We start from the raw sequence: 22,890 nt of genomic DNA, 5'->3' as shown, positions 1-22,890 counted from the left end.
ATATGTTGGTTGCCAACTGATCCATTTATTGCCATGTAAAGGCATTACTTGTAGGTGTAGATAATCTTAATCCCGGTTATATTATTATTTTCAGACGCGTCAGTTTTATTTATTGCTCAAAAAACGGCAAAAATTGGAGGATTTATAGTAATTAGGGCGTGGTAATTTATTGTGTATATTCTGGCTTTATTATGTATATTATACTCCGATGTAACCAAATATTTTTATCAAAAAAAGCGGTTTTAACTAAAGTACTGCTTCAACAAGACTCACAAGGTTTCAATCAGGGTCTTACAGGATTCTCGTTCCATGCGTTCTTGAATCCACGTAAATTTTACACAATTATTATTACTCAGAAAGTCCCGAAATTTCATAAATTTCAAAACTCCAACGGATGAACATAAATTAATTCATCAGCGAAAAGCTTCTGCTTCGCCAATTAGAGTTTTTCGACATTTTTAAATATAGGGAAAACGCAATCTAGAGGATGGCACTTTTTCGAGAGTCAGGATCGTTTTAGTACCTCAAATTTTTTATCGCACGCCACCGATTGTCTACTTATCAAAGTTTGAATTTCTTATTCAATTTAGAAAGATTCTCACACTTCTTGCATTATTTCCGTACCTATCACCGTCTTTTAGTCATTTTCTTTCGAAAATAACCCAGGCCAGAAATGTACATGATTTTTGCGCAAGAATGCGTGTTCCCACTTAGACTTAGCTTAAGCGATTGATGTGCACTCTAGATGTTTTGCAATTGGAGCGGCGTAGAATAGGGTCGACTGTATCACCCCGTAGAGCAGTTGCCTCTTGTGAATGAACGGTTCCTTGACTTACGGCATTATTCTCTGAAGAGCTCCTAATTAGTTGGGGCTCCTTTGACACGCGTTCTTTATGTGCTGCGCATGGTACGTGTTCGAGCCAAACTCTATGCCCAAATACTTAATGGATTTCTTCAGTATGATGTGAGTATCGCTCAACATACTCTGTCTGAATATTGAAGAAATTAGTCGTCACGTTAGGTCACTCAAAAAATGAGTAAGAGATAAATATGTATTGCGATTACAATGGTTCAAAATGTTGCTGAATGGACAAAATCAAAACCACATTAATTCCCCCATCCTTGGGTCCTAATGGTCTTCGGTTGTCCATGGCGCCAGACGTGGGATAATATATGGATAAGGCAAAATACGAAGAAATACTTTACCACATGAAGATGCGGATGGCCCTGTGGCGTTGCTGATGACTCTGTGATGTTACGGATGGCTACATAACTTTTTTGCTTCGCTTTCTTGTGTGGCCTACGCTGATAACTAATTTCTTCAATACTTAGATCAACTGTAGAAAGATGTCATTCCTATCCCTCTCCTCGCTCGAGATGACCCCCTCGGGTTTTTCGGGGGCTTTCGGCATCGTCTCAGCAAACAACTAAAGCTACATCGTTCGAATGTACAGCATTAAACCTGGCAGATTTTTCATTTCAAATGCGCTGAAAGCCCCGAATCCAAACAATTCATCATATCTAATTTCCACAACACACTCGTAATCCCAATAAAGTGTAATATTTAATCCCTTAAGGCTTCCCATTCTCGTTCACAAAAAGTGTTCGTAAAATCAATCAGAAGGATGATATCACCTAAGCCCTCAAATACAGGTGAAATTTAAATAACACTAAAATTTCTACACATAATTAGCCGTTATCACCTCGATAGCATCGATAAGGGTATCAGTACCACTCGGGAACTAATTACGAAGTGTAAAATGTTTATTCTTAACTTGGACGTGATTGGTACCAGCGAGAGTGCATTTATTAATGAAATATAGATGTTCGTGAGTGGCTAAATAGTGAGGTGAATTAATCTGGATTAACCGGGGGATAAGTTAATCAGAACAATGGCGAAACCTGGCCTTGTATTGGTAAGCTGGCTTAACTGCATTACTACAAAAACTTACGGTTATTAGTCAATAATTAGAGCTTTATCGGTGATACCGTATCCCACGAGATATCACTTTAAATAAGAGAAATCACTAAAGTGTCTGGAAACTTTTATTCGAGAGGAGTGTAATTTTCCGAAGAAATAAAACGTGCGCTAAGGGCCTGCAGACTAACTAACTGCGAACTTTATCCGCGAGATTGTCCTCGCCAATCTAGTTTCAATCCTACGTCACTAAATCTGGGGAAATTTCCTTCAAAGCTCCGACTACAATATCTCAATAACTGCTTATTATAAGGATTACACTCTAAATTGCCTTTAAATACTGGTTTATTTGATAAAAGAAAACGAAAAATGAACTCATCTATCAAAGCAAGTACTAACACCGTCCTTAGGGCGACTACATTTGGAGCAAACAAGTCTCCAATGGCGAATTCGACATTCCCATTGGAGGGAAAGTGGTGGCCATTGAGTCCAGCAGAGTCAAAATACAAGACGATGACGGAGCCCAGCTCTACGTATCAAATCAGCAAGTGCTCAAGCTCATGCACATCAGCTCAGAAAAAGGAGTGGATGATATGATCAATCTGGGAGATCTGCAGGAGTATGCGATATTGAGGAATTTACACAAGAGATATAGAGAGAAGCAGATTTATGTGAGCAATCTTCGATTAATTTGCTGCCTTTAGGTTATAGAATTAATTTTCTAGACTTACACGGGGACTATGTTGGTGGCTTTAAATCCCTATGAGCTGCTGCCAATTTACCATAATAAGCTGATAAGCGAGTATAAGGATAAGAAGTTCGATGAATTGCCACCCCATATTTTTGCAGTGGGGGATAACAGCTATAGCGATATGAGGAAGACAAGGAAGGACCAATGTATTGTAATAAGGTAATGGTCAAGTGGCTGTTCGTTCTTACAGCTAATTTAATGAACAGCTGAAGGTACTAAATAGGACGTCTAATTGGTCTTAGCGCAACATCCTGGCTAATTTACCGTGAAAAGCATTCTTAAAGGTATGAGCCACATTTTATTTTACAGAGTGTAACATATCATTATGGAAATACATGGTGGGGCAGAGCAACTTACTTATTTAGAAATTCAATTAAAAAAATTATGTATTTAGCATATTAACAGACTCCATAAAAAATAGTCGCAGAGGGCTAAATCGGGCGACCGTGCTGGCCAGTGCAGATCACCCCTCAAGGAAATCCTAGGAAGTGTTTATCCACAAAACAATCGACTGCCGGCTAGGAACACGTCCACGAGGCACAATATTGAAATGGGCATGGAATATATGATACGTGGCGATGGTTGAACGACCGTTAGAAAAATGTGCCTCGACAGCGAACACGCGATCTACCTCCGTTCACTCTATGATACTATCTAAACCAACTTTACGCCATGCCCTCTCGAATGTACCTACCCTCACCCTCTTGGGAACAATAATCGCTTCAGAGCATCAAATTCAAATAAGCAAATTGCTCTACTCCATCCTGTATTTTAAGGAATGATATCACTCTGCAAAATAATTAACAAATGCTAGTAGACCCACGGTCAAAAACGCATCAATTTTTGATCTACAGGGTGGCAAAATTTCACAATTTTCTCATATTTTACTCTCATACTTACTACTTACTTACTGTTTTTCTCACGTTTCACTATCACTATCACTATCACTATCAAGAGGTTTGTGAATCTTATCCCGGTTTCTAGCGGCGAATCTGGAGCTGGAAAAACTGAAAGCACGAAACTAATATTACAGTACCTCGCGTCAACTAGTGGGCAACACTCCTGGATAGAACAACAGATCTTGGAGGCCAACCCCATTCTGGAAGCTTTTGGAAATGCCAAGACTGTGAGAAATGATAATTCTTCCAGGTTTGGGAAGTATATTAATGTGGACTTCAACGCGAATGGTTCGTAGTGTCAGTTCAAAATGGTTAAGGAGTTTTAAATTTTCACCTTAGGAGCAATCGAAGGGGCAAAAATTGAACAATATTTATTAGAAAAAAGTAGAATTGTGTCCCAGAATGATGGGGAGAGGAACTATCATATTTTCTATAGCATGCTGGCAGGTCTTGCAAGAGAGGAGAAGAAAAGACTGGATTTAGGAGATGTTGAGATGTATCAGTACCTTATTGGTAAGTAAAGTAGGGGAATCTGGTATATGCATTTTATCGTTGATATATCGATGATTTGCCAATAGATTGCGTTAAAAAACCAGCTCGAGACACACACAAGCATTAAAACGGGCATATGGTCTTGAGAGAATTTCTAGTCTGAATTTCATTAGTGCAGAAAGTCTATAATGAAAATTACAATTTTTCAAAATTATCCTATCTAGGGTTTAGATGGAGAATTTTTCTTTTCAATGTGGCCCTACAACGCCATTGTTTTATCACTGGTCAAGGAACAAATTATACAGTGTATACACAATCGTTGAAGTATCTTAGCCTTAAATGTGTTGGTGCAGGAGGTCTATTTTGCTAAGGGAAATGTTTAGAATATCTCTACCTTGAAACATTTTATTAGGTGTACAACTTTGCTTCCGCCGTTTTTGAATAGATGTATGTAGCGGTAAGTAATGATCGAAATAAATAACCCCATGTGGGCATGCAGGAGCCTTGGGCACCTGTTAACATAACCTCATAAAAATATTAGTCTATTTGTGTCTTCATCATAAAGTTATTCGCAATTGAAAATGTCAGTGTACGAGCCAAATTCTCGTCATTTGCGGGAGGTTTTACTTTTCTGCTTCAATATGAAGAAATCTGCTGCTGAGGCTCATCGAATGCTCTCAGATACTTATGGGGAAGCCACTATTAGTGAAAGGACATGTCGTGAGTGGTTTCAGCGCTTCAAGAACGGTGATTTTCACGTCGAAGACCAACATAGCGGTGGAAGAAAGAAGGTTTTCCAAGATGCGAACTTGGAAGCATTACTTGACGAAGACTCGTGTCAAAGTCAACAAGAATTGGCACAATCATTGGGAGTGACTCAACAAACAATCTCAAAACGCCTCAAAGACATGGGAATGATTCAGAAGCAAGGATATTGGGTGCCGTACGAGTTGAAACCAAGAGATATTGACAGGCGTCTGTTCGCTTGTGAACAGTTGCTTGCAAGGCAAAGACGGAAGGGATTTCTGCATCGTATTGTGACTGGGGACGAGAAATGGGTTCATTACGATAATCCCAAACGCAAAAAGACTTGGGAATATCCCGGCCATGCTTCCACGTCGACGGCCAAACCGTCTATTCATGGTTCCAAAATCATGCTCTGTATTTGGTGGGATCAACTCGGCGTAATATATTATGAGCTGTTACAACCAACTGAAACAATCACAGGTGCTCTTTATCGAACCCAATTAATGCGTTTGAGCCGAGCATTGAAAAAGAAACGGCTGCAATACAACGAGAGACATGATAAAGTGATTTTGCAGCACGATAATGCTCGACCCCATGTTGCGCAAGTGGTCAAGAAATACTTGGAAACATTGAAATGGGAAGTCCTACCCCACCCGCCATATTCTCCTGACCTAGCTCCTTCTGATTATCACTTGTTTCGATCCATGGCACATGGGCTAGCTGACCAACACTTCCGGTCTTATGAAGAAGTAAGAAATTGGATAGAATCGTGGATCGCTTCAAAAGATGTCCAATTTTTTCAACACGGGATTCGTATGCTGCCCGAAAGATGGGAGAAAGTAGTGGCCAGCGATGGACAATACTTTGGATCCTAAAGGTATAATTAGTTTTTTACAATAAAATCGCGAAATTCGGAAAAAAAACGGCGGAAGCAAAGTTGTACACCTAATATAAAAATGCTTTTTTGTGTCCTCAAATGGAGGTCTACTATATCGCTCTTTGTTCGCCAATCAAGAAGTAATTATTTAATTGGTTGTTGTAGACTTTCCCTCTGACCATCTCATCGGTAATCTTATTTGAAGCTTTCGCAGTAGTTACTACAAGAAAAAATGCCATTTTAAATACATTTTGAGATTTTTCTTTTATTTTGTTCACCGTGTCTGAAAATCTTTATGAACTTGGAAAAATGAATTCTTCTAGAAGTCTTCTACGTTTTCACATTTTTTTGCCGTTCTGAAATTCTAACTGAAGGCCCCACAAAGAGCCCTTCCAAGACCATTATTAGCACTCAATTCATATTTGTATGGTTTATGCAGGAATTAAACTTACCAAGACATCGATTTTAGGTGGAAGAACCCTCAAATGCGATGGCAGAGACGAAGCAAAAGAATTTTCGGAGATCTCTGGAGCTTTGAAAGTTCTCAACTTCTCTGACCGAGAATCCAGCGATATTTTCACATTGCTCGCCTCCATACTACATCTAGGAAATCTCAAATTTAAACCCGGGTCCTCTTCGCACTCGGAAAGCTCTGAAGTTGCTGACCAAGCCTTGACCGAACGAATTTCAAGGCTGCTGGCGGTCAATAGGATTGAATTGGCTGAAGCTTTGACCAAACGCACCATTTATGCTCATGGTGACACTGTATGCAGCTTAATCAGTTACTTAAAACCTCTCCACGATACGACTTTTCTTGCAGATTATCTCCACAATGTCCAAAGAACACGCAGCTGAGGCCCGCAATGCCTTCTCTAAAGGGATTTACGGCAAAATGTTTATAATGATTGTGGACAAAATAAATGAAGCTATATTTAAGGATAAAATACCCCATAAAAAATCCATAGGCGTGCTCGATATATTCGGTTTTGAAAACTTCAAAGCGAACAGCTTTGAGCAACTATGCATCAACTACGCCAATGAAAACTTGCAGCAGTTCTTCGTTCAGCATATTTTCAAAATCGAGCAGGAGTACTACACCAATGAAGGAATCAATTGGTCTAAAATTGAATTTATCGACAACCAGGAAGCTTTGGATATGATTGGGTTAAAGCCCATGAACGTCTTGTCTCTTATCGATGAAGAAACGAAGTTCCCCAGAGGGACTGACTTCTCCATGCTATCAAAACTGCACGGGCAGCACGGCAGCAACAAATTTTACCTAAAACCCAAATCTGATATGACCCCAGCGTTTGGCATTCAGCACTTCGCAGGTTCGGTGTTTTACGACGTTCCAGGATTCCTGGACAAGAACCGAGATACCTTTAGTCAGGATTTGAAGAATTTGATTCAGAGGTCGCAAAATGTGATGCTGAAAAGTATATTTGAGACCGATTTGAGTGTCGAAAGTAATGGAAAGAAAATGCTGACGCTTTCCTCACAGTTTAAAACCTCTTTGGAGCTTTTGATGAAAGCTTTAAGCTCCTGCCATCCGTTCTTCGTTAGGTGCATCAAGCCGAACGAGTTGAAGAAACCACAGGTGACTTCTTCCCTTTGATGGGTACTCACTGATGACGAATTCTTTTAGGTGTTTGATCGTGCTCTGTGCTGTCGGCAGCTGAGATATTCTGGTATGATGGAAACTGCTAAGATTAGACAGGCAGGCTACCCCATTAGATACACTTACAAAGAGTTCGTAGATAGATTTCGGTATCTAGGTACAGCAGCCTTAATGCTACATACAAGATCCTGCAATTCGACCGTGTATTTATAGGTAAGGCGATCCTTCCCTCCCATAAAGGTGACTGCAAGGAGTCAACGACAAAAATTTGCCTCCAAATCTTCACAAACGACGAAGACTATCAAAGGGGACATACCAAACTCTTCTTGAAGCACGTCGATAATGAGAAGCTCGAGGAATTAAGATCGGAAATATTGGCGAGGTATGTTATCATCATCGGGATCTTAGTCAAATATCATCATCATCATCTCGGTTGTTGAAAACGTGGGGAATTGCAGGTATATTGTGGTGTTACAAAAGGCTATCAAAGGCTGGATATGCCGTAGACGATATTTGAGACTGAAGGCTGCAGCCATAGTGATGCAAAAGCACTTTAGGGCCAGAGGATATAGGACAAGATTCTTGAAAATGAGGAATGGATATCAACGTATTCAGGTAAAAATCTGGTTGCGATGTAATTCATCGTATTCAGGGAATTCAAAATTTTAGTTAATAAAAACGTGTTTTATTCGATTAATGTGCTCCGATGATTTTAAGTTCAATAGTAATTTGCTGCGTCAGTGGTTTTCATAATATACTTTTGATTTCAGCTTATCGCGTTTTTAAACATTCCCGGTATAGGAAATATAAATCGGCAATTGGTGCAAATTAGGTATAAATTGATTTGAACCAAAACACCATCAATTTGGATTAACAATAAAATACCATAAACTAAACATAATTAACCATAAACCAAATTATTGCTCCGTAATTTACAGGCTTGTTATGGTTTAAATTTCTGTGAACTTATTAGTTTATTTTCATAACATTAATTTGGAACGTTCTTTTGCTCTATCTTTTATTCAAGTTCTTTTAAGGTTTTTAAACGTGCTTTGTTGTGTAAAATGCCGCGCCGCTACTGTTTCTTTTCTAGTCCATGCGCAAATTTTTCTTAGCTTAGCGCGCATGTATGATTTTCTGTAGTGCGCCTAAATAGTCGCAAAAATAAAACACATATTTTTAAATATACAGGACATTTGGCGCATGAATTATAATTTTTTTTTGTGGATTGGTGGGGTTATTTGCAAGGTTTTTGGCTCCAATAACCTAGGTTCTAAATGTTATAGTTATTGAAAAGTTAATATTTTAAGGTTTTTCTTCAAATTAGCCAAAATGTCCCATTCAAACCTGTCAAACTATTTTCTTTGTAGTTGTATCAGCGTAGAATTTTTTCACTTTATTCTGCAATAAATTCTTGTTTCAAGTAAATCATTATTTAATGCAACAATTCCTAAGAATTTTAGTTACAATGCTCCACATACTCTAAAATAACTTAAAAGTAAATAATAAAAATTTTGACCTTAGAAATTTATTTAAAAAAACTAACACCAACTGAAACTGTTTTTATTTAAGGATTTCTTTTTTAAATAAGTTTTTGTCCATTCTAATGATATGCAACACGATCTGTCGCTTGGTCCACTAGATCTCCAGGCCTTAGCCCACTTGATTTCTTTTTGTGGGGAATTTTCAACGTTCTGATTTACAGAAATTCTCCTGGTACAAGAGAAGAACTCATTTCCGAGCTTTCTATCAATTAATAACACCATGTCAGATAGCAGCTGCCACACATTCGGTGCTTCAAATAATGAAGGTCTCTTTGAAGTGTTTCCTCAGTAATTTAAGGTTACACAAAGGATAAAACAAAAACATTAAAAACGATGAAACTGACGAAAAAAATTATGTGTCTTGAAATAAGCCAAAATCTTATTTGCAACTTCTTAAAAATAGTTGAAGCGTGGAAAAATTAGACATTATTTGAATATCAATATCTCAGAATTGATGAAGAATAGAACTAAATTTGTTTATTTTGATTAATAGAATCTAAATTTTAAATTTGGCTGGGTTAAATGGGGCCACCCCGTATAATATGTCTCCCAGGTAAAAATTTAATCATAAAAAGATATATTGAAATAAATCCAAAGAATATTTTTTTATTTCAAATGTCATTTATAAACTAATTAAGGAAATAAATTATATTTAAAAATTTTTTTATCTTAAGGTCACTGACAAACGTTCCTCTGCTGATACAGTGTGTTTTGGTATGCTGAAAGAATTTTCGAGGATATTCTATTAACTCAGGATGAAGTGTGCGAAACTGCCCTTTTAGCAATCTTCTGCACAGAATTGAATGCACCTAATAGTGCTTTTGGTTTCTTCCTGGTAGTAAACACAAGAGCAATTACAGGACGTATCTCTACGAATTTCATTTTGCTATTGTGGTGCGATAAAAAAGTCGCATGTGCGCATACAAGTTTTTATTTCTGTACGCGCACCTACGACCACGACTGTTTAATCGCACGACAGAAAGTCGCAAGTGTTTGCTAAGCCTTATTCTCGCAGAAATTCATTAGCATGGAACTTTATTTGGGTAATCACAATTTTCTATGTCCTTTTTTTCGTATGTGGTTTTTTAATCCGAAAAAAGCTTTAATGAAACCAGAAACCGTGTCAAAGCAATCCTAATGTTCCACTCATTATGTAACTGACCACTCTTTGCAAATAACCACGAAATTTGCTCAAGCTCCGTATATAATCGTCCTGCCGCAAAAATTCCCCAACAGAAACAAAAATCGCGCATTTAATTTCGATTTGGCTGTTTAAAGTTTAAAGAAATTATATTTGGCTTAATTTGTTGCTTTAATTAAAATTTCAGTCGAAAATCCGATCCCGGCAACTCTCCTCCGAGTACCAGGCCAAGAGGCAAAAGATCACCGGTCTTCAAGCTTATTGTCGCGGATATTTGTCGCGAACCACTGGTCAGCTTGGCAAGATATACGCCATCGTGCATCAGCAACGTCTCGATGAAGCTGAGTTCAGAAGGCAGAAGAAGAGGAACGCCATTGAAGAAGCTGAGCAACTCAAAAGGCAAAGATTGGCCCAAGCTAGCGACGCTTATCAGGATCAGCTGAGGAAACAGGAAGAGAGGAATGCGGAGGTACCTTTAATGTTTTTATACAGTGTCATTCATAAAGTCAACATCGTATGGGATTTTTTTTACTTATGAATTTGAGTAAACTTTGACGTTACTTTCGGGGTGTGCGTCACAAATAACGAGAAATGACATATAAATCGAAAAACAAATGACTGTCTATAACTGTTAAATTGCAATTTTTTTTTGAAAAACATTCAAAATCTGTCATTATTTCTCAAAATTTTGAAAAATTACAAAGATAAGGGTATCTTAGTTTCTTATTTTCTACCCATACGGCAATTTTCAACTTTCTCGGCGAACTTTCAATTTTTAAATTGTTTCGTATTTTTGTATTTTTTAGGTATTCATGTCGGTCAGCAACCTTGTAAGAAAAATTTTAGTATAGCACAGTAATTGTCTGAACAAGTATTCACCACTTAAAGTTGTAATCAATACATATTTTTAAAGGAAATGTAAAATTCGTTAAAGACGCTACGTATGCCGTGATGCAATCTAGTTGATAAAGGAAATGTTCAGGTTGTCTTATTGTGGCATTTTTAAAAAGTTGATTAACACGGAATTTGATATAAAAATAAATAATTATTCTTACAAGGTTGCTGATCGATTTGAATACGTCCAAAATGCAGAAATATAAAAAAGTGAAAGTCCTCCAAGAAAGTTGAAAATTGACATATGGGTAGAAAATAGGAAACTAAGAAACTTGTTCTTTTGTGGTTTTTCAAAATTTTGAAAAATAATGGTAGATTTTGAATGTTTTTGAAAAAAATGCAATTTGACAGTTATAGACAGTCATTTGTTTTTCGATTTGTATGTTATTTCTCATTATTTGTGAAGCACAACCCGAAGGCAAAGTCAAAATTTACTCAAATTTATAAGTAAAAAAATTTCTATATGATGCGGCTTTTATGGGTAATACTGTATACGGGGTGTTAGTTAAAGATGTGGTACAGCTTTTGGTGATCCACGATATAAAATCAAATATAAAGCTGAGGAGGGAAAATGAGGCGTTACCATGCCTGGTGCGTCTTATTAGACGTATCTGGGACATATTCGGATTATTATCTAGCTCTAAAGAGCAATCGAAGTGCCAAATTTTTTGAAAATTTGACGCCTTTTGTCTCAATAACAGAGCCCCATTTTAATTGGCAGTTTTTGTCTTAAAATGAGCCGATGATCTATTTCGAAGAGCTTTGAGGAAATATTTAATTAACACCCCGTATGATGAGTCAAAATTTCAATGTAAGCTCTATGCAAAGGAGCGAATGCGAAGTGGATACTTTAACTCTCAATGTTAAATTGAAACAAATTGAAACTTTGTCACTAGTGGAACTCACCAGCGAACAGGCAGTGCTTCTTGTTAAAATACTCTGTATAACTCGATCTAGACTTGTAGCTAATTTTTACCAAGTTTCTCTATTTAGGCAGTCAAACAGGTAGAAGAAGATTTTGCCTTCCTGGACGCATCCCAAGCTTCTTTAATGGATCAGTCGCAAATCCAAAAGGAAACTCCAAGCTTAGCTGTGTGTATTTTCATTTTTTTTTATTGATTACTTTCAGTGCTTTTTATTGTGCGTGGTATTCAGTGTTATTCGTTCTGCTTTGAAAATTATTAACCCATAACGAACTAAAATAACAGCAGAGATTAATGGAATTTTAATCCTGTCAGCAATTCGGCTCCTTAGGAGATCAAGTGAAAAGACTACGCTTGCTGATCATACAGTAGATATTTAAAAGGAAACACATGGTGTCATATAACGGTACTAACAATACGTCGTTTTTTGGCTTATGCAATATGCTGATTTCCTGAAAAGTTGTCACAAATAGGTATCAATCCTGGAAAGCCACAAGACCTTGTTCCAGTTGCTGTCGTTTTAATCTGATCGCAGTTTTTGTAGCAGATTATAATGTTTTCATATGAGCTGAATGATTTTGTTGCAGTTTCGAAGAACTGAGCATGTTTTTTAATCAGTACTAATCGGTACTTCAATCGGCGGTATTATTTTTTGTTAAAATTAACTAATGAAATTGAAATGACGCTTAAAGTGCTCAACATATATTGGCGCATCACAAGTATTTCATATCCAGCAATTTTTTGAAATGATTTTGTCTAGTTTTGATTTTTTCTCCCGATTGCTCGAATCAAAATTGTGGCTAGCACGCTTTTCTTTTTACCATACCTCAAGCAAATTTTCTCAATTTATAGATAATCACTATATTGCCCAATACACGTTAAATCATTGGAGTATCAGAGGCCATCCAGGTCCAGCAATTTTCCAAACTTATTTCTCGAATTTGGATTTTGTGCTGTCTCACCTGAAAGCTGCCGTTTTAACTTCCATGGAAGCCAATAGGGTACTTAGTTTCGCGATTGCTTTTCCGAAATTTTGAGACGTACACGACAACTTCCTTTTCGCTATTTTTACTATTTTCAATTCCACGTAGGTACGCCCGTGATTTTTTAAAAGTCGATTTAAAAATTAGGAAAAATTTCAGTGGTTCATGCATTTTGGCAAATTCGTAGAAATTCTGACAAGCTAGGTACGCCACTGTGCATGTTACCCCATATAAAAGCGAATTATAAAAGGCGATGTTATAAACATTAAGGTAAGAGGGTTTGAAGAAAACGATACTAAAACTCAGAAAAAACAGTGAATGTGAATTTAATTCATTCGAAATACGCGCAAAGACGTCAAAAAATGTTTTATCAAATCTCTAAATTTTGTGGAGCTGCTCCCAATATCAGTGCCGTATGCAGGAAAAATTGAAAAATAGATCAGAAATTAGGAAGATTTTTGGTGCATTTTTCTCGCTATGGACTTGATTGTTCTTTGTGCGTGCTGATTCGTACACAAAATTTGTATAAAATACAATTTTGAAGTAAGCGAAAACCCAACTACCTAATAACATGTCCGCCACTCTCAGATTTTTCATTTCCACGGGAATTATCTTGATGTTGAAGTTAACGGCACATTAACAATTTGGCTCAATAAAGAGCGTAAAATTTATGATAGCTGTAACACCTGCTCATCATATAATAATGGAAGTCTAACGCTCGCTAGTGAGCTAGCGATTGGCACTATCGTTCCAACAAGATAATAAGTTTATCAAACTACATATTTATTTACCGGTCCACAGTATTGATCCCACCATGAAGAGCAAAACACCTAATTTTAGCCATTACAGCGATACCGAATTATTTAATACTGACGTTAAGGTGCGACTTTTTTCCTACAAACGATACGAGTCAGAACTTGGAAATTCCAGAGGAATAAAGAGGTTCAATTGCAGGCCCAGCTCAACAGCGACAGACCAGAAACCTACGAAGACGATCTCTCAGAATACACTTTCCGAAAATACGCAGCCACCTATTTTGCCCATGGAGCTGGTCCTCAGCACTCTAGAAAACCACCCAAAAGTGCTTTACATGAACTTCCCACCCCTGATGACGTTCTTGCAGCTCAAGCCCTTTGGGCTGCAGTTTTGAGATTTATGGGGGATATGCAGGAGCCTAAAGGTAAGAGGAATAATTCCCATAAAAATGTTTATGCATAACTAAATGGACTTTGCTTACGTCTTCGTTTCCATGAGTTTACGACCAGAGGGTGGCGTTTTAATCTTATTGTCCATCGATGTTGGCAAGGACCATAAAGTAAAAATTATGCCTATTAATTTTTTAATTGCACGTAGAAGATTTTAAAAAACATCATTTGTGCGTAGCCGAAAGAAAGATTACGCCCTTGAACAAAAAGGGGACACGGGCGTATCTTCCTCTTTCCGCCCTCTATGCGTATTTAACTGCTCCCAAAATATTTAAGCGAAATGTTTTTATACTTTGCACAGATAAGACTTTGCAACACCCTATATATGCTTCTAGAAATGTTAAACTGCAAAGGTTCCTTTGCAGGTACAGAGAATAATGGACACGTAGTTCCTGTTATGGCAGAGCTGAATCAGACCATCAGCAGAGGATTTACCAATAGAAAGGAGTATCAGAAACTGGTGCAGGAGGAGAAGAGGCAGATGAATTCTATTAAGAAATCCGACAGGCAGAAGTTAATTAATATGACCCTGAAGAGGAAAACCAAGTTGCTGGAAGACATGAAAAGAGGTTTGGTGGAGGACACATATGCCCTCAACAACTACAACGAGTGGATCCACAACAGGAAAACCAATAACTTGGAGAAGCTGCACTTCATCATCGGGCACGGCATTTTGAGACCTGAATTGAGGTTTAGCTAAAGATTTTAGCTGCAGAAATATATTTGTGACGAAGTCGATTCTAGGGACGAGATATTGTGCATCATCTGCAAACAACTCACCAACAACTACAGCAGAGCCTCTTATGCTAGAGGCTGGATTTTGCTGTCTTTGTGTGTGGGCTGCTTCGGCCCTTCCGAGCGATTTTTGCCCTATTTAAGGGCATTTATCAAATCAGGCCCACAAGGCTATGCGCCCTTCACTCAAGGGAGATTGAACAGGACTTTGAAGAACGGGTGCCGAACGCAGCCTCCTACGTACTTGGAATTGATGGCTAATAAGGCAAGAAATTTCTCATACTCATCTCACTAACATTTCCATAAAAATACACTTAACTATTTCTAGAATAAGAAACCCGTGGAAATGCAAATAGAACTACTGGACAACTCCACCATAGATATTGAAATAGACTCTGCCACCATCGCCGAAGAAGTGATTGGGGCAATTTCCAAGATTCTCAATTTGACGGACACTTTCGGATTTTCCCTGTTCATTACCGTATATGATAAGGTACCCACATCGCTGCTAAAGTTGTCGATTTTCTATTGAAAAACTTGTAGGTGATGTCTCTCGGCAGTGGAGAGGACCATATTCTGGACGCAATATCTCAGTGCGAGCAGTATTCCAAAGAGTTGGGATACGAGGAAAAGAGCAGTCCGTGGAAAATACTCCTCAGAAAAGAGATGTTCGCTCCTTGGCATGATGCCTCTTGTGATCCTGTAGCCACTGATCTAATTTACCAACAGATCTTCAAAGGCTTGAAGTCGGGAGAATACCGATGTACACAAGAAGGAGACGTGGCGACGTTAATAGCAACGAGGTTTTACATTGAAGAAGGAGCCCCGTTGAATAATAAAGTAGAAAGTTGTGCCATTTGGGAAATATTTTATTATTTCTCGTGACATTTAGGTCTTGCATAGCAGGATTGGAGAATTCCTGCCTGTGGACATAGTCAGACATGCTCAAGGCAATCTATCTGATTGGGAGAGGAAGATCGCAGAGACTTTCCAAATGCTGGTTTGCGTGAAAAAGAAAATGTCTCCGAACAAAGCGAAGGAGTTTGTCGTAATTTACAGGTAATATCTTCCCGAAGATAAGCAGAAAGATCAGCTTTGGCTGGCATATTTGAGGTAAATATTTGTAGTAAATCCACTTGGCCAATCCTGTTCTCGAAGTTTTACGAAGCCAGGCAAATTTCTGGTCCAGATTTGCCGAAAAAGGACATCATTATATCGGTGAACTGGACTGGAATATACTTCATCGATGACCAAGAACAGATGCTGATGCAGTTCACCTACGCCGACATTTCATTCATAAGTTACGAACTTACAAACAACATTCCAAAGCTCATGTTTATCACGGTAAGTACCCAAATTAGTCTTTGAAGAAAACACAAACAGTTCAATGCAGTTGTTCTTCAATTGCTGTTTTCCAATTTGAAACGAGGTCAAAATTTGCTGATCTAAGCCAACCATCGCAATTTCAAAAAACTTTTCGGGGTTTTCCTCAATATTACTCAAAGGAGAAAATACCGAGAATTGTACAAAAGCGTAAAAAGCGTCGACAATCTCGAAAATTTTAGACCAGACTAGAAAATTTTAGATCTCAAAAAGTATACAGGGTATTTCAGAGTTAACTGTACATACGTTATGAGGGGTTAGAGTACTTCACCTTTAGTCAAATTCACCCATATATCGTAGGTCAATCTCGATTCATTCTCGAGATACAGAGTGTTTTCTTTTTTTTTACTCTTTACTCTTACTACTTTTTACTCGATGACTTTATAGTCATAATTTTTTAACTATTAGCTATAAATAATTTAAATTTTGTGGATAGTCACGTCTTAACATACACTATAAGATACTATTAACAGAGTTTATAAATTGCAGGCTCGGACTAGGAAATAGTGTTTTTAGACATTTTAATGAATTTAAATACCCTGTATATTATTTTATTTAAAACATATAGAGCCTTCAATAAAGCATTTAATGCTGTTTTTAATACATTAGTTGCATAATTACTACATGTACCATTTTGTTTCAATAATAAGACATTTTTTGAAATAAGCGCCATCTTACTACAGTCAACTCTCAAACACCTTGTATAAAATTGATCGTCTACCATAGATAAAAAAATATGTTTAAATAGGGCCGTGATATCTCCGTAATTTTCGAGATATTAAAACACTTTAACACCTATTTTCGCGATTTTTATAGTACTCTTAAATGAGAGTTCTTCAAACTGCATTTATAACACTTTTGACCATCAGCTGAGCTATCCAGAATGGGATCTACAATTCATTTAAGTTAAAAACGCCAAAATTCCTAAAGAGGGACCTGCGCGTGGTACATACAATTTTTTCTAAGAATTGAGTCACTTTCTGTTGAAAAAAACTGTCTAAATTTGATTCAGGTTAGTTTAGGTTTATATTTTTTTGGTTACATGTTAATTTTGGTTAGTTCAGGGTAATATTTTTTGGTATCAAGAGATGCAGCTGGTTGACGTATTGATGGTCTTCTTGTCCATCACCACAAAATCCATCTGTTCCATTTGGCCAGATTTACAGACAGCTCTGCATTCTAGGACATATACTGAATAATTTAAGCTTGATCCATGGAACTGGTTCAATATCCCTTGATTAGCTTCATTACCAATAACATTCTTCTAGATTTCCAAAGAGGAGTACGTATTTCATACACCTGATGCTAAGTATCTGAGTGCTTTAGTTCAATTATTGATTGATGGTTTGAGGAAGCGCTCTATCTATTGCGTGGCTACTCAAGATTATAAGGTGAGACACCCACATTGGAGTGCTGCATTATTCTCACCGATGTAATTCTCCCCAGCCTGAAACTGCAGAGTCGTTCTTGACGTTCAAAAAAGGAGATCTCATTACATTGAAGAACAAAACTACTGGAGAAACATTGTTAACTGCCACATGGGGATATGGAGAGTGTAATGGAAAATTGGGTGATTTCCACACGGAAATGGTGTATATTTTGCCTACCATGGACATACCATCTCAAGACATTTTGGCGACTTTCAAGAAAGATATTGTGATCACTGGTAAAGCACATGATCACATTTTTTCACAAATAAACATATTTTATGTTTATTTAACAGAGAAGCAGCAGTCCGCTCCAGTACTCACGACCGTCCAACGTATGCGCCTTCATACTTTGTCTCACTATGGTGAAGAACATTTCCGTGCTTCCAAACGAATTACCCCAAGCGTAAAAAGTTCAGTGTTGGCCGCGGCTAGAAGAAACTCCAAAGAAGAACTTTGGAAGTACACCAACGAGCCCATCTACCAACCGATGCTTCAGAAGCTGTTGGAAAATGAGGAGGCGAGCAAAGAAGCTTGCAACATATTTACAGGTAAGAATGCACATTGTATCATCGCACTGTATATAGCTGCTTCCCAGATTTACGTTTAGTTTACTGTAAATATCTCAGCAAATAGATTGAGGACATTTTTAAATATGTAAGATGATTCAAAAACATTCCATTTTTTATCCCGAATCCACCGAGATTTGTATTTTGGAGAGATATTCAGGACTAACATAAATTTCAGCATCCCTCATAATACTGTTTTTATTTTCAGCAATATTGAGGTACATGGGCGATTTGCCGGCACCAAAGGCGAAGTACGCCAATGAATACACTGACCTAATCTTTGGAGCTCCGTTGAAGACAGAAATGCTCAAAGATGAAGTTTATTGTCAGATAATGAGGCAGCTCACTTTTAACAGGTACAGATTCAACACTCCTAAATAACTGACTCAACTAACAATCAGTTATTGCTTTTCAGGATGACTCTAAGTGAAGAAAAAGGATGGGAGTTAATGTACTTACTAACAGGATTGTTTGTTCCTAGCATGACCCTGCTGGAGGAGACTAAGAAATTCTTGAAGTCAAGAGTGCATCCATTCGTGGAGCCTTGCCTCCAAAGGCTTCAGGTACCTAAAATTCAAATTAAATAGAATAACAGGAATTATTCTCGTGGTTCTTGCAGCGCACTCAAAAAGTGGGCCCAAGAAAGTTCCCTTCCTACTCAGTCGAAGTGGAAGCTATCCAAACCCGCAGCATGGAAATCTACCACAAAATCTGTTACCCCGATGACACTGACGAAATATTCGAGGTGGATTCCATGACTAGAGCCTCAGATTTGTGCAAAACTATCGGGTCAAGGCTGGACTTGGCCTCGACTGATGGATTCAGTTTGTTCGTGGCAATTTCCGATAAAGTCTTCTCAATTCCCGAAGACTACTTCTTCTTCGACTTTTTGAGTGAATTAATTAACTGGATGAGAGCTACCAAACCTAGTTCGGGAAGTATGTCTCTTCTGGCTACTTTTAACTACTTCATCATTTAATTTAAATTTTTAATCACAGATGCTGCTCCGGTTCAAGTTCAATACCAAGTGTTCTTCATGAAGAAACTTTGGGTGAATACTGTACCTGGAAAATGCCTTAATTCGGATCAAATATTTCACTACCATCAAGAGGTACCTAAGTACCTTAAAGGATATCACAAGTGTAGTAAGCAGGATGCTGTGAAGCTGGCTGCTTTGATTTTGAGGGCACGGTTTGAGAATGATCAAAATCAAGTACACAAAGTAAGTGTTTACTTTTACAAAGTAGCGTTTTTAGCCTGGAAGCTTTGAATATTTTTTCTTTAGATGATTCAAGACCACTACAAAGCATTCATCCCTCAAGACCTATGGAGAGCATCCAGTTCCACTGATTGGAAGAAAATGATTATGAACGAATACAAAATGGCTAATTTGACTTCGGAGCAGGCCAAAGAAGCTTTCCTGAAGGCGATTTACAACTGGCCAACGTTCGGGTCGACGTTCTTCGAAGTAAAGCAGACAACCGAACCTTCGTATCCCGAAATTGTGATTATTGCCATAAATAAGAAAGGAGTTAATATTATACATCCCCAAACTAAGGTACGAACAATTTAACACTAAAAAAGGATTAGGAAGGCAGTTTTCGGGAAATATGGTCCTTAAGGAGTTCCCGAACTATGGTATTTGTTTATGAAGTTGTGAAATTTTCTCTAAGAGTTGCCACCAAGAGAAAATTTAAAAATAATCACAACCATTGATACCCTGTATACGTCTTACGTCTATGATGAAAGTTATTTTGGTTACTTTAATGTTTATATCACATCAAATTTTTCCATGGAAATTAATTACTATTTTCTTTAAAATCCAGGATATCATCGCTGTACATGAATACGCTGAGTTGGCGAACTGGGGCTCCGGCAACACTTACTTCCAACTTACCATAGGAAATATAATGCGTAAAACAAAGTTGTTGTGTGAAACGTCTCAAGGTTACAAAATGGATGACCTAATTACTTCGTATATTAAGTTTATGAGGGAGAGTGCCAACAAGGAGAAGCAACATTCATTTTTCTTATGATACCTCGCGTGGTAGTTACGAGGATTAATTTATTTCCCTGTTATATACGAAATATATTTAGGTTTTATAAATAAGACGTGCCTTTAATCAGGTTTCAAATATCTGTATTTCTTACAAGATCAATTTATTAAACATCATTCATTGTAAAATTAAGGCATTTACTTACTTTCTCCTAAAAAACTTTATTCGCAAATTTTAGTATTAACAATGTTATCAATAGGTACTTAATTATTATTAGTAAAATTAAACCAACAGTGGCTTCTATAATAGTATAATATATTAAATTATTGTACACTATGTATACTGTATACTATGTATATACGACTATCGTTTAAACAGTATTTAAAGGGATGGCTTAACAAAATGACTTGCCCTCTACGTGCTATTGCAATATTTTCAATGCTCGTCGACTTAAGGAAATCTAGACAGGATAACTATGAGGGTACAACCTGTATTCTATACAAGTGTATTTGGCATTTTCATTATTAATAAGGGTAAGAATGTTTACTTGTCCTCCTGTATTAGGAGGGAGATTTGAATTGCGAAATAAAACAAGTCAATTTAGGCGGATTTAGAAAATTAGCGTAGTAGGAATAAAAGGTGGTATCCAAAAATAATGCAGAGTGGCACTTCATACCTTCGAAACTTGAGATAACGGGGTGGGAATGAAAGAAGATTTTTATGTTCACTTTGGATCTGGTTTTGGACATTGGACTGCAAGCATAGAACCTACACGTTTGCTGCAAAATTGTAATGATACGATACGTAAAAGTTGAATTAATAATATTTTCTCGATTTCGATCTTATTTGAGGAAAAAAATGATTTTGCAAATAGGGAATTTCGCTTGTCTGATAATATGGTGAAGGTAAAATACATTAAATTGGAGTGGTTTGATTCAATATCGACAATATAAGAGATCGGCAGTTTAAGGGCGAGATGGAGTCAGATTACGGGCCTGATTGATTTTGATGATTCCATTTTGGATGTTTTTAGAACCTTGAGTACATGAATGATAAGTTTTGCGATTTGATGTTAGGAGTGTGGAGTTTACGAAATCGCACCTTACTGGCAAATCACAATGTTGGATATTCCGTGGTTAAACTTCGGACAGTCTAGACCTGACGTTTGGTGTGCCTAAGAGGTTAATCTTAGGCTCCCTACCATTCCTGATACACATGCGGTGTTTCATTCCAAAATTCGTCTTATCCACCTTTAAGCTTAAGTCAGAGTGACACCTCTATATCACCTTGTCAACTAGCAAAAAGACAGAACAGTGTACATTGTAAGGCATAGGAGCATCTTAACTTTTAAAATTTTGCCTAAATTTAACTGAATGAAAAGCGGAGACACTGTATGTCGGGTGTCTGTACAAAACTCATCTAAGTCCTATGATAAAAATTCGATGAGAAATTTAAGAATTTAAATAGAAAAGATTTTCACTATGTCTGGATACCCTCTTTATTCCATACGCCCTTCTGAAACTATACATTACGTAGACAGGATATCTCAAATAAAGTGTAGTAGAGAAATGCTGCACTTTTTTGTACTCTTTCAGATAATATTTTGAAATTAAAAACAGGGACTACAGGGGTTGTCAAAACACGAGCAAAAACCTAAAACTCCGATTTAAATATTCATAAGTCATAATTAAACCGTTTGAATAAATTCTACAAAAATTACCAATAACCGACAACTGCCAATAAAATGGCGTTTTCGAGATATTTTCAGGCCTTCTAGATTTCGAACAATTATCACCATGGAACTCACCTTATTTGGAACACCTGCATAAAGTACGATGTGACCTACGAACCACCATTTCATGACCACATCATTCCAAGTCGTAAATAAATAAAGCACTCTCTGCGTAATGAAAATTGCAAGCAGTCTTTGGTATATTCCTTACATTAAGTACAAATTATAGTTGTTTCTGTTCAGTTTTATACATTTGCTCACGGGCTATTGACCTGTTGTAAAATGAAAATATTCGTTGATTAAAAACACAATTCCCTCTACGAGGTAGAGGGCTTTAACACTTAATTTTTTTTTGTGTAAAAAGGTGAATTTTGCTGCGATTTAAGGTAATTTGAAACTGCACTGAAAATTTTTTTGAAGATACATAGTGTTGTGTTCAATTATTGTATAAAGATTTAGAGTTCATTTAAAACCGCTTTGACTTAAAGTAAGTGGAATTGCTTAGTAAATATTTTCACAATTTACAATCAGTCTCTAACCATCTCAGCCCCGATTAGAATAAAAACCTGTTATCTCGGCTAAAAAATGACTCAGCAGCTGTCTCTACAAATATCGACAAACACAATGTTTATAGAACAATTTGAAGAACTACTCATCCTGGTCTTTTAAAACAGATGCGAAATTCCACTACTTACACTATACCAAAACCCGCTTTCCTTCAAAACATCACCATGTCGCTTTTTCCGCAAATTTCACGAATTATACCATTCGGGAGGTGCACATGCGTCACTCTCCCCCTCCCGTCACCGTTACTTCTCGAAAAATGGCGTTTTCAGCGGGCAGAGTGTTTTCGATGTCCTTTCCGATAGAGGGCGTTTCGATCGGGGTACTTTCCGGGGAATCTTCCGGGTCGATGTGTGGGGATTTCTCTACGTGTTTTGTTCCATCCTCGTGTTCTTCCTCTTCTGGGATGGTTTGAGACACTTCTTCGTTCGATGAGGTCCGACTGGAGACGGTAAATTTTTCAGGCATTTTATTTATATCCTAAAACGAAA

The 22,890-nt window shown here is 37.4% G+C and overlaps 2 protein-coding genes across 5 annotated transcripts in view; one reads left to right on the top strand and one right to left on the bottom strand.

The window, feature by feature from the left end:
* Nucleotides 1-1,731: 1,731 nt before the first annotated feature.
* LOC136412202 (myosin-VIIa-like) lies at nucleotides 1,732-20,483 on the top strand. 3 transcript variants are annotated; one of them, XM_066395186.1, is made up of 28 exons: nucleotides 1,737-1,916; nucleotides 2,329-2,589; nucleotides 2,644-2,828; nucleotides 3,654-3,856; nucleotides 3,908-4,081; nucleotides 6,154-6,449; nucleotides 6,505-7,281; nucleotides 7,330-7,459; nucleotides 7,516-7,684; nucleotides 7,761-7,917; nucleotides 10,175-10,456; nucleotides 11,875-11,973; nucleotides 13,742-13,967; nucleotides 14,358-14,682; nucleotides 14,737-14,992; nucleotides 15,056-15,220; nucleotides 15,271-15,567; nucleotides 15,620-15,786; nucleotides 15,855-16,071; nucleotides 17,379-17,501; nucleotides 17,557-17,776; nucleotides 17,834-18,088; nucleotides 18,315-18,462; nucleotides 18,522-18,669; nucleotides 18,726-19,044; nucleotides 19,105-19,328; nucleotides 19,392-19,664; nucleotides 19,933-20,483. In XM_066395186.1, exons 1-28 carry the CDS (start codon nucleotides 1,893-1,895, stop codon nucleotides 20,140-20,142), a joined length of 6,330 nt encoding a protein of 2,109 aa, XP_066251283.1. In that variant the 5' UTR covers nucleotides 1,737-1,892; the 3' UTR covers nucleotides 20,143-20,483. The 3 variants fall into 3 exon arrangements, with proteins under 3 accessions (XP_066251284.1, XP_066251281.1, XP_066251283.1); XM_066395184.1 differs by having other exon boundaries at nucleotides 1,734-1,916; nucleotides 17,557-18,088; XM_066395187.1 differs by lacking the exon at nucleotides 11,875-11,973 and having other exon boundaries at nucleotides 1,732-1,916; nucleotides 17,557-18,088.
* Nucleotides 20,225-22,890, bottom strand: part of SNF4Agamma (SNF4/AMP-activated protein kinase gamma subunit) — a 67,968-nt gene continuing 65,302 nt past the window's right edge. For both annotated transcript variants that reach the window (XM_066395188.1, XM_066395189.1), the window contains exon 18: nucleotides 20,225-22,879. In XM_066395188.1, the coding sequence (XP_066251285.1) occupies nucleotides 22,622-22,879 (258 nt within the window). In that variant the 3' untranslated portion in view covers nucleotides 20,225-22,621. The remainder of the gene's footprint in view (nucleotides 22,880-22,890) is intronic.

The sequence above is a fragment of the Euwallacea similis genome, chromosome 11, assembly GCF_039881205.1.
Source record: "Euwallacea similis isolate ESF13 chromosome 11, ESF131.1, whole genome shotgun sequence".
Lineage (NCBI taxonomy): Eukaryota > Metazoa > Arthropoda > Insecta > Coleoptera > Curculionidae > Euwallacea > Euwallacea similis.
This window is presented reverse-complemented; position numbering and strand designations above follow the sequence as displayed.